At 38.1% G+C, this 12446-nt stretch overlaps 1 protein-coding gene across 4 annotated transcripts in view; it reads right to left on the minus strand.

Annotated features, from left to right (window-relative positions):
- Neto2 (neuropilin and tolloid like 2) overlaps positions 1-12446 on the minus strand; it is an 88538-nt gene that overhangs the window by 57865 nt on the left and 18227 nt on the right. For 3 of the 4 annotated variants that reach the window (XM_008829637.3, XM_008829633.3, XM_008829635.2), the window contains exon 1: positions 4540-4605. The exons of the other annotated variant lie outside the window; for it this stretch is intronic. In XM_008829637.3, the coding sequence (XP_008827859.1) occupies positions 4540-4588 (49 nt within the window). In that variant the 5' untranslated portion in view covers positions 4589-4605. Of the gene's footprint in view, positions 1-4539; positions 4606-12446 lie in introns of those variants that run through there. 4 annotated transcript variants of the gene reach the window in all.

Raw genomic sequence — 12446 nt, forward strand, 5'->3', positions numbered from 1 at the left:
TATATATATGGCTGTGCCACCACAGTGGCTTAAAAATCATTTTTTTTTTTGTCTTTTTTGTTGTTGTTGTTGTTTTAACCAACATTCACTACCAAGCCTTTCAAGTATTAAATGCTATGCTCTGGGGCTAGTGAGATGGCTGGCTCAGCAGGTAAAGGTGCTTGCTGAGAGCCTGATCACCCTAACTTGATACTAGGAACTCACATAGTGAAAGAACTGACTCCTACAAGTTGTCCTCTGTGCATACACCCCTCAAAAATAAATAAATAAATTAATTAATAATAAATGTTAGGTTCTGATTTACTATTTGACCCATAAAACAACCAAAGATACAACTGATTTTATACTTATTTATACAAGCACTAATAAATGACATTTAAAACTTTTTTTCAACTTGACAGATTAAGAGACAAAGTCACATACAGTATATATTTTGCAAGACTGCTACGTATAATGCCATCCAAAGTTCACTTTATCACCTGACTTATGGGGACATTCAAAACAAAGAAAGAAATAAGGGGGAGCATTCTTCTAGAAATCAACTTAAACCGCTTTACAGTTATGCACCACTGTGCTCTGGTTTGTTCTATAAAAGGAAGCCGTATTTAGACATTAATGCTATTCCATCACCACTTTGAACATTTCTGAGACCCAACCAACAATATATTTCTTTCTTTGTGTGTGTTTTGTTTGTTTCTTTTGGAGACAAGGTTTCCTTATAGCCACAGCTGGCCTAGAAATTGCTATATAAACCAGGATATCCTCCATCTCACGGAGATCCGTCTGCCTCTGCCTCCAGAATGCTGGGATTAAAGGCATGCGACACCACACTGGGCTTTTGTTTTAGAGATTTTAAAAACATTTTTATAAGCAGTGCCTACTTCTATACTACCAACCTGCCCCAAACTACTGTGTGACTTGGGGTAGCTATTGATTCAGTCAATAGCACTTAACTATCCCATGAAGGGCAGAACCTGAGAGGACAGAGGTATGGACAGAGGAATCAGCAGTGTCTAACAGTATGAATTTCTGGAGATAGGGAATCTAGTTTGCAGTTCAGGTTTTGTCTTGTACTAGCTTTGAGGCTCAATTTACTTATCAGGATAATGTACTAATATTACTGCAGTAATCTCACTGGATTTGTGAAGATTAAATAAAATGTGCATATCAAATAATATGTACCAAGAATTCTGTTAAGTAAATGGTAGTCAGTCTAATGTCAAAGACTTTGGGCAAAAAGAGAGGTTTACAGGCTGCAGAAGCATAGAGAGGGGAACGATCTGTTCTTCTAGGAGATAAAAGAAAGAGAGTGAGGAAAACTTCCAGCATAGGTATATTTTATCAGACCTTACTGGACCCAAACCCATCAAAGAAATAAGCAGCTTAAACAAGAACATGGAAGTGCAAGCACTGGTATAAGGAATATGGTACAGTTAGATCTGGAGGGAAACAGAATGAAACCTAGTTTTAAAAACTCTCAAATGCCATGTTGCTAGGTTTGGACTTTTGATTGCAATGAGAAACCACTGTAGGCTTTCATTTTATTTTATGCGATGCTAGGGATTGAACCCAGGGCCTCGCACATGCAAGGAAAATGTGGTACCACTGAGCTACATTTCTAGCACCCCACTCCAGATTTATAAACTAGAGAATGCATGACTGCATCCAAGTTTCAGACCAGTACTCCTAAGGGTTGTGTGGAGGCTAAATATATATAAAGAAAAGATCATTCAAGAAGTAAAGATGATGTACTGGAGCAGAGCAGTGATGGTGGAAATGGAAGAGAAAATTAACGACACGATTAGGACACAGAGTCAACTGCAAATTATAACCTACAAGATGTTAGGGGAGAGTGAAATGGAGTGACTGAAGAGTTTGCCAAGTGACTGGAGAGAGTTACACTACTGGTTTATTTTATAACACACCCTTAGCATCTATTCACAAGGCCATCAATGTACAAAGCCAGTTCTTATTGTTTAGTTTACATCTTAACAGTCTAGGTATTTGACTTAGTCATCCTGTTTCTTGCATCACTGTTGACGGTCTTCTCTCAACAATCTGCCTTTCCCTTTCTTTGGTTACAGACAGTATTGCAGATCTCACGTAGGAACCAACAATACTTCCTTCAAAAACTCCTCATCTTATAGTGGAACTCAGTTAGAGGAATGGAGTCTTGAACTTTTTTTTCCTTTTTTAAACAGAAGACTTGAGCTGGGCATGGTGGCGCATGTCTTTAATCCTAGCACCTAGGAGGCAGAAGCAGACGGATCTCTGTGAGTTCAAGGCCAATCTGGTCTACATAGTGAGTTCCAGGCCACCCGGGGCTACAAGGAGACCCTGTCTCAAAAAGACAAAACAAACACAAAACCCAGAAGACATGATAAAAATTCAAACTCCGAAGCATTAGATATTTAGTAATTCAGTAAATAACACATCCATCTATGTCAATTTATCCTGTCAGAGGGAAGCTATTTCTCATGGTATATAATTCAGATGACACATAACTTAAAAGTTTTTGTTCATATTCCTTTCTCTCAAGAATCACAGGTACAACTACTTACCAGTTTTCAAATGTATAATTCACAGCTTTAAAGCAAGTAGCACAAAGCCAGTAGACACAGGAAAGAAATCAACAAACAGAAGTGAGAAAAGCAACAGTCAACTATGCTAAAATGATAAAATGTCAGTTAATTAAGCTATGTGACACCCAATAAAAGTCAGTGTAAAATAATTTGTTTATGAAATCTGTAGAGAATATACTAGGCAGAACAATTATACTGAAAATAAAAGTTGTAAGACAAAACAAATCTATCATACTCTATCCTACTGCTCACAATTGTCTTTTTCCCAAGCAACTGTTTACTATTCACAACTAACCAAATGTCCTGTGCTACTAAATATAAATATGACACATAAAGAATAGAGAAAATGACAGTAATTTAGACTAGAGATATTTACTAATTCAGTTTTGTTGATATAGTAGTGACTACCATTCTAAAATTTTACATCAGTACTTCCCTGATTCCATAATATGATTTTTGTAATTCTCTATTATCAGTTGATATTTTAAAAATTTCATTATTGCCAAACACTGAAATTACTTAGGGCGTGAAACAGTTTTGTGGTGCTTTGTTCTGTCTTTAATTTCAATCTATGTGCCAGTGTTCTCTTTTTTGGTTAACAAAAAGACCAAGAATTTCTCAAATCTAGAAATGCCTCACACTTACAAAGACAATGTATTCATGGAGGCATTAATTCTTTGAAGTAGAAATCTACCCTGAAATAAAAATTCTAAACTCCGCTGCACAGAACCTCATCACGTAGAGATCTGTTTGCAGTCTGATGCCTGGAAAAGGAGTAGCTACCGTTTTTGCCCTTACCTTTAGTTTCAGACGTTAACTTAGACTCATGATAGCCCGTGCACAGATACGACATAAAATGAAGTCATTGAAATGATAAGAACAGCTACTGGGGTGTGCAATACAAATCCTCAGCTACCCTCTCTACTTCATCTCCCTTTACCATGAATCCCAGTTATTTTAGCTGCAATCAGAGGCTTTCCAGTTTTAAAAGCTCTACTTTGTACTATAGAAAAATCAGCCACATTTATTCTTTCCACTGTTACTTAATAGTTAAAGAAAAACCGTGGGCTTTAAGAACAATTAGGTAGTTGCTGATTATCCCAAGATAAAAGTGCCACTACTGTACCAATGTCATTTGCTGTGCTGGTCACTGATGTGGTTTTAGGCTGGTTTTGAAGCTGGAGTTGGATCATCGATTGATGTTCTCCCTTAGCAGTTTTCATACTGCTCTCCAAAGCTATGAGAGCTAGCCTTCAAGGGAGGTGGCTTCCAGGTCAGTCCCAGCTCTACTGCTCCAAATCCTGCGTCCAAAATATGTCCTGTCTTCAGTAATAGGGTCTTACCTTCAAGTTCTGGGAGGCAATCAAGGACGGTGGCAGTAGCCTGTGTAATTGTGGGAGTCTTGGACCACCCTGGCCAACAACTCAAAGGAAGGTTTCTCCTGTCTGGCTCTGTTTCTTGTTATGGAGTCTTCAGCTATACTCATGGACTCGGGTAGAGATACTGTATGTGTACTTTTTCAGTAGGTTTTTGGACTAATACAATTCCCTCTGTTTCTTTTTTTTATACTAGCTAGGCACTATTTATTTCTCTTCTTTCTCTTGTCTTATCCTCTCTTCCCACCCTCCCCATTTAAAGTGTCCCCATTTTCTCCATTTCTCCTTTGATAGTTTCTGTATGCTATGGTCCCACCTCTCTTGAGTTCCTTCTTCCCCTTTATTCCCATAGTTCTTCTTAACTACCCCCTTTTTACATATTTCTCCACTATTCTCCCTCGGGTTCCTTCTTTCCCTTTAACTCCCTGGTTCCGTTCCACTTTCCTGGTTCCTGCAGTTACATGAGGATATGTACTCATAAGGATTTGGTGCTAGGATCCACAAATGAGGGAAAGCATACGTCTTTTGTTTTCTGAGTTTGTGTTCACTCAGTGTAACAGTTTCTAGTTCAATCCATTTACCTGCAAATTTCATGATTTCGTCTTTCTTTACCACTGAGTAAAACTCCATCGTATAAATGAACCACATTTTCATTATCCACTCGTCAATTGGGGGACACTTAGGTTGCTTCCATCTCTTAGCTATTGTGAAAAGAGCAATGGATGTACAAGCGTCTCTGCAATAGGACAAATGTTTTAATTTCACATATTTATTAAAACGCATAATATACATGTTTATTTTATACACAAATAGGGGAAGATGGTTATACTATCAGAAATATGTACCAAAATACAAAACCAAAAAAACTCAGCCTTACTAATATTAAAAATGGAACTTTTGGGCTAGAAAACTTATTCAGAGGTTAACAGTGTGTGTTGCTTTTCCACAGAACTTGAGTTTAATTCCCAGTACCCTCACTGAGCAGCTTACAATCACTGCAACTAGAGCTCCAGGGTATCTGATGCCCTCTTTGGGTTTCATGTGGCCATGCCCCTTCATGCACATGACACACATACAATAAAAACAAATATTTAAAATTTAAAAAGTAGATTCTGGCAAAACCAAAAATTTACTAGGAGAAATTTTAAGACAAAAAGGGAGACTTCAACAAGCAGTTTGCAAACTGGGCAGACAGAGCCATTGGCATAAACTTGAAGTGTGATCTAAAGGAATGAACAAGGGCTAACTTGTATAAAGCTCTTGCCCAAGCTCCCAATCTGGGCCATTATATAAGTGAGGAATTCAAGTGTCTAGGAAGTGTTCAGTACTGAATACCTGACATTTAAAGCTTATCGCAGGTCATAGCTCATTTGTTAGATTTGTTTATGTTGGCAGCTGGAACAGGAATATGACTAGAGAGGCCTTCAAAAGTTCAGCCTTTGGTTTCTCCAGGAACAGAATACATGTGTAGCAGTCAGTAAACTGCTGCCCAATTCCATCTTAATTGTACTCACACACTTGGTCCTCTTCTTGGAGTCAATTGCTAATGAGGGCACTTAGAAACCCGTTAGATCTGATCCAAAATCTCTATAGATTAAGTGGGTTCTAGGTTTCTTGTTAGAATTATCCCAGAATCTTAAAGATTTTCACATTAGCAGAAGTCTGGTGGGAGTCTCTTGTGACATCTCTTAAAACAGATTACAATGCTCTCAAAGACAAGTCAATGTTATGTCCTAGTATGAAGAGAATCATCAACAGCTACAGGGCAGAATGCAACAGGGAACCAATGTCAGAGAGTAGCCAGAAGAAAAGTTTGAGAACTTCAAGTTCAACGAGCTAAAGAAGACACTTTGAAAGACATTTTTAAGATTTAGCCAATTTTTTTAGTTCCAAAATTTCTAATTCAATCTGGCTTGAAGTATCCAGGGAAAGTATGAGGGACATGTTACAGTACAAGCATCTCCCTATGCAACAAGGACTTAATTCTAACACAATGCAGTTATTTAGGACTATGTGAGCAAGGGAGTCCAAAGACCTCTGCTGAGAACTAATAGTCTTAGGTGGTTGAACAGGTGACTATAGTAACAGCATAAATTAAGAGCAAGATGGCTCAGGGGTAAAAGCACTTTCCATATAAGCCTGAGTTCAATCCTAGGAACAGAATCCTGAGAGTTGTCCTTTGACTTCCAAACATATGTTGCTGCACTGTGTGCCCATGCTCACACAAATCATATACACAAAATAATTATAAAAAAAATTTAAAACCCGGAGGGTGGGTTTGAACCTCTGTCACTGTAGAAGCTCTGATCTCAGCAGATTGCCAAAGAGTCCTGGCCTCCCTCTGGCCTCCCTTTGGAAGAGGGCCTAAGAACATAGGGGACTGCCTGAGAGCCCCCAGATCCTGCCTCCACGTGATGGTGAGCTTCCCCTAACTGCACCATACTCATCCCTCTACCTGGGATTTTGTGAGGCCTCCCAAGGCCCCAGGGCAGATCTGGCTTTGGTAGGCTAAGACCCAGATCCTAGGAGACAGCCTGAGAGGGTAGGTTCTAATCTCCATCGGTGTAGCAGCTCTGATCTCAGCAGAAAGCCAGAGAGTGCAGAGTTCTGGCCTCTCTCAGGCCTCCCTCTGGCAGAGGGCCTGAGAACACAGGGGCCTGCCTGAGAGCCCCCAGATCCTGCCTCCATGTGGTGAAGGAAGCCTGAGTGTGCCTGACTGGAACCTGAATTGGGCTTCTGTGGGTACTCCTGAATTGCTGATCTGAAGCCATCAGTTTGCTCCAAATTAAACCTTAGAGAACCTGAACCCTGTACCAACCAGCTCTACATAATCAATAAAGAAAGGATCTAGGCACCCAGATAACACAAACAGAAGCATACTTCAACTTAATTCCCATATCAGAATCATAAACAACAAAAGAAATTCACATGCCAAAATCACAACAAAAGAATAATAATGGAAAGTCAAAACACTATATTCCCACCAAGCTCCACCAGTCCTGTACAAGAGTTCTACAATGAGAACCCCCTAGAGATAACACAGGACACTGAATTTAAAAGGACAATCATAAACATGTTTAAGGAATTCAACGAATTTAAAGAACACACAAACAAACAAATCAAAGACCTAAAAGAAGGTATGGGTAAACCTCTGAATGAATTCACAAAAGAGATGGAAACACTGAGGAAAACTCAGGCAGCAATGAAGAAGGAAGTGCAAAACTCAATAAGCCAACTTGAAACAACAGGGGAAAGCCTCACCTCTAGAATGAATGAAATGGAAAACAGAATATCAACACTGGAAGATAAAGTTGAAGAATTGGACCACTCAAGCAAAGATTATGGAAAATTACAAAAACCACAGGAATGGAATATGCAAGAGATGTGGGGCACCATGAAAAGACCAAATCTACATATCATAGGAATAGAGGAAGGAGAAGAATTTCAGGTTAATGGTGTTGACCATCTAGATCTTAAACAGTATTGTAGATGAGAATTTCCTGAAATTAAGGAAAGACATTCCTATATACATGCGGGAAGCACATAGAACACCAAATAGACAGGATCAGGAAAGAAACTCCCCACAACATATCATAGTAAAATTTAACACTAAATGTACAGAACAAAGAATACTGAAAGCAGCAAAAGAAAAACAAGTCACATACAAAGGAAAGCCCATCAGAATTACAGCTGACTTATCAATGCAAACTATGAAAGCAGAAGAGCCTGGACCAAGGTATTTCCAGTTCTACATGACAATAGATGCCAGAGCAGAATACTTTACCCAGCAAAAATGTCTATTATATTTGGGGGGAAAAGAAAAATCTTCCATGACATGAATAGCCTGAACGAATACATGTTCACAAAACCAGCCCTTCAAAGGATACTTGAAGCAATACAGAGAGCAGAGAGAGAAATAACTATGTCCCAGGGGAAACAAAAGAAAATAAAATAGGTATAATCGAGGAAACACAAAAGTAGACACAGAACACAAACAGCAATCAAAATGACGGCAACCAATACACATCTTTCAATAATAACCTTAAATGTCAATGGACTTGAACTCCCCAGACAAAAGACAAGGACTAAGTGAATGGATTAAGAAACAAAATCAATTTCTTTGCTGTCTGCAATAAACCCATCTCACCTTCAAGGACAGGCACTACCTTAAGGTAAAAGGGTGGAAAAGAATATTTCAAGCAAATGGCACTAAGAAACAAGCAGGGGTTGCAATTCTAATATCTGACAAAAATAGACTTCAAAGTAAAACTAATCAGAAGAGGTAGGAGGGTCACTTCATTCTGACCAAGGAACAGTTAACTAAGAAGATATTACAATCCTTAACATGTATGCACCAAACTCTGTTGCACCCAAATTCATAAAAAACAACACTACAGGACTTTAAGACAAAAATTAACCCCAACTCAATAAAAGTAGGGGATTTCAATACCCCACTGTCTCCATTAGACAAGTCAACTGGACAAAGACTAAACAGAGAAATGGACCTAACTGACATCTTTGAATATTCCACCCAAGCACCAAAGAATACACTTTCTATTCAGCACTGCACAGAACTTTTTCAAAAATTGACCACAAATTGGGCCACAAAACAAACCTCAACAAATACAAAAAAATTGAAATAATTCCATGCATTATATTGGACCACATCTCAATAAATCTCAAAATCAACAGTGGACAAAGCCCTAGTCACTACAGGAACTAGTGGTGATTGAACACCACACTCCTAAACAATGAGTGGGTAGAAGGAGAAATTAAGAAAGAAATAAAAGAATTCCGGGAATTCAATGAAAAGGACAATACAACACAACCTCTGGGATACTTAAAAAGCAGTCCTAAGAGGGAAGTTTATAGCTCTAAGTACCCACATTAAAAAATTAAAGAGCCCAAATAAATGACCTAACAGTGCACTCAAGATGTGGAAAAGGCAAGAACAAATGAAATCCAAACTCAGCAGAAGAGAAGAAATAACAAAAATCAGAGCAGAAATTAATAAAATAGAAACAAAGAAAACAATATAAAGAATCAATGAATCTAAGAGTTGGTTCTTTGAAAAGCTAAGCAAGATAGACAGACCATTAGCCCAGTTAACCAAAAGAAACAAAGAGCAAACCAAATCAACAAAATCAGAGATGAAAGGGGAAACATCACAACAGACATCCAAAAGATCCAGACCATTATAAGGGAACAATTAAAAAACCTATACACTACTAAATTTGAAATCTGAAAGAAAATAGATGGATATCTGAAATCATGGAAACCACCAAAGTTAAACCAAGAAGAGATCAACAGTTTAAACAGACCCATAACATATAAGGAAATTGAAACAGTAATACAAAGCCTCCCAACTAATAAAAAGCCTAGGTCCAGATGGATTTACAAGAGAATTCTACCAGACATTTAAAGAAGACCTCCAACCAATACTACTTAAATTATTCAAAACGATAGAAACAGAGAGAGAACTCCAAAATTCTTTCTAAGAAGCCAACATCACTCTAATAACCAAACCAGGTAACTCTAATACCCAAACCAGGTAAAGACACAATCAAAAAAGAAAACTATACACCCCTATCTTTAATGAACATAGATGCAAAAATTCTCAACAAAATACTTGCAAACCACATACAGACACGCATCAAAAAGATCATTCACCATGATCAAGTAGGCGTTATCCCAGAGATGCAGGGCTGGTCCAATATATGCAAGTCAATAAATGTCATTAATCATATAAATGAGCTCAAAGACAAAAACCACATTGTCATCTCAAGAGACGCAGAAAAGGCTTTTGACAAAATTCAGCATGCATTTATGTTCAAAGTCCTAGAGGGAATTGGACTGGACGGAACATACCTCAACATAATTAAAGCCATATACAACAAACCCACAGCCAACATCATTCTAAATGGAGAAAAACTGGAAGCATTCCCATTAAAATCAGGAACCAGACAAGGATGTCCACTATCTCCATGCCTTTACAACACAGTCCTTGAAACTCTTGTTAGAGCAATAAGACAGAAGGAAATTAAAGGAGTACTAATTGGAAAAGAAGAGGTCAAACTGTCACTTTTTGCAGATGATATGATACTATGCCTGAGAAATCCTAAAAGTTCTACCAGAAAACTCACAGAACTGATCAACACGTTCAGTAGAGTGGCAGATTATAAAAATCAATCTACAAAAATCACTAGACTTTCTATATACCAATAGCAAAAATTGGACAAAGAATACAGGGAAATGCCCCATTCACGACTGCCGAAAAAAAAAAAATCTTGGAATAAATCTGACCAAAGACACCAAAGATCTCTACAATGAGAATTCTAAATCATTAAAGAAAGAGATTGAGGAAGACACCAGGAGATGGAAGGACCTCCCATGCTCATGGACTGGAAGAATTAATATTGTGAAAATGACCATCCTACCAAAAGCAATATATAGATTCAATGCAATCCCAATCAAAATTCCCAAGGCATACTTCACAAAATTAGAAAAAAAGCATCCTAAAATTCATATGGAAGCACAAAGACCCCAGATAGCAAAAGCAACACAGCACAAAGAGCAATGCTGGGGGGATTACTATACCAGATCTCAAAGTATACTACAGAGCTATAGTCATAAAAACAGCATGGTACTGGCACAAAAATAGACACATTGATCAATGGAACATCATTAAAGATCAAAACCCAAGTACGTGCAATTTCAGCCACCTGATATTTGACAAAGGTGCCAAGACACACAATGGAGGGAAGACGGCATCTTCAAGAAATGGTGCTGGCAAAACTGGGTCTCTACCTGTAGAAGAATGAAACTAGACTTTCACCTTGAACAAAAGTAAACTCCAAATGAACCAAAGACCTCAATGTGAAACTCTGAAACTGTTAGAAGATAACACTGACAATAACCTGCAAGATACAGGTGTAGGAAAGAACTTACTAAATCAGATACCAATTGCTCAGGAAATAAGGTCAAGAATAAACAAATAGGACCTCATTAAACTAAAAATCTTCTGTACAGCAAAAGAAACAACCAAGGAAGTGAAGAGAAGACCCACAAAGTGGGAAAAAATCTTCACCAGTGACACATCTGATGGATGTTTAACATCCAAAATATATAAAGAATTCAAAAAAACAAAGAATCAGGAAAGAAAGTAATCCAGTGAAAAGATGGGCTAAGGTTCTGAAGAGAAGAAATAATGATGACTAAGAAACATCTTAAAAGGTGTTCAACATTGTTAGCAATTAGGGAAATGCAAACTAAAACCACCCTAAGGTATCACCTTACCCCACTCAGACTGGCTAGGATCAAGAGAACAAATGTTGCCAAATGCTGGCAAGGATGTGGAGAAAGGTGAACGCTCATTCACTACTGGTGGGACTGCAAACTCGTGCAACCTGTATGGAAAACAGTGTGGAGAACTCTTAAAAAAACTGAAACTGAACCTACCATTTGACCCGGTTATGCCACTCCTTGGCATATACCCAAAGGACTCATTCTATTGGAGAGACACTTGTACAACCCTGTTTGTTGCTGCTCTTTTCACAATAGCTAAGAAATGGAAGCCATCTAAGTGCCCCTCAACTGATGAGTGGTTAACAAAAATGTGTTATATTTACACATTGGAGTTCTATTCAGCGGTAAAGAAAGATGAAATAATGAAATCTGCAGGTAAATGGATGGATCTAGAAACTGTTATACTAAGTGAAGTAACACAGACTCAGAAAAATAAACGGCGTATGTTCTCCCTCATTTGTGGGTCCTAGCACCAAATCCTTTTAAATTCCAGGTCCTTTTAATAAGATGATACTGTACAGTAGTATCTTCTGCATGAAATAACTACCATCATCAAGACTTCCACAGTGCCTGATTGCCAAACATTGTCACAATTGGGCTTTTTGTTGGTTGTGCTCCTTCATTAAAGCAGGGTCATTGGACCCTCACCTGAATATCCAGCCACCATTCTCAGCCAACTGTATGTAATCTGACCCTAATCACACACGGCCTCCTAGATTTGTGAAGCGCTAAAGTATACAATCTGTGGAAGACTAGGAAGAGAAGGCATGACCCATGCTGGGTAAAGGCTTTCCAATGTGCATACCCTCAGGTCATACATACACCTAAGCAACCCCTCACTTATCTCAGTAAGAAAGCTCAATAAATTCATTGGTTCCCCAGTAAAACTTTAATTAAACATTGGCTTGACACTAGAACCTTAAAAGGGAATAAGCATTGCTTAACATCACCAGAAAAAGAAATTCTCACAACAGATGGAAAACCTATTTGTTAATGCTATTATGTCTCATAATTATAAAAAAAAAGAAAAAGAAATAAAAGGTGTTAAAAGGATATGGGAATGGAGATATTTTCCAAAATAGAAAAAATGAGAAAGCCTAAGCAATTGATGAAGGTCTGTTGGTTTGTCATGATGTATAAAGGATGAAGCAAAAATAAAATGCACATAACCTTAAATATTATA

Source organism: Nannospalax galili, unplaced genomic scaffold (assembly GCF_000622305.1).
Source record: "Nannospalax galili isolate Female #2095 unplaced genomic scaffold, S.galili_v1.0 scaffold894, whole genome shotgun sequence".
In the NCBI taxonomy this organism is placed as follows: Eukaryota; Metazoa; Chordata; class Mammalia; order Rodentia; family Spalacidae; genus Nannospalax; species Nannospalax galili.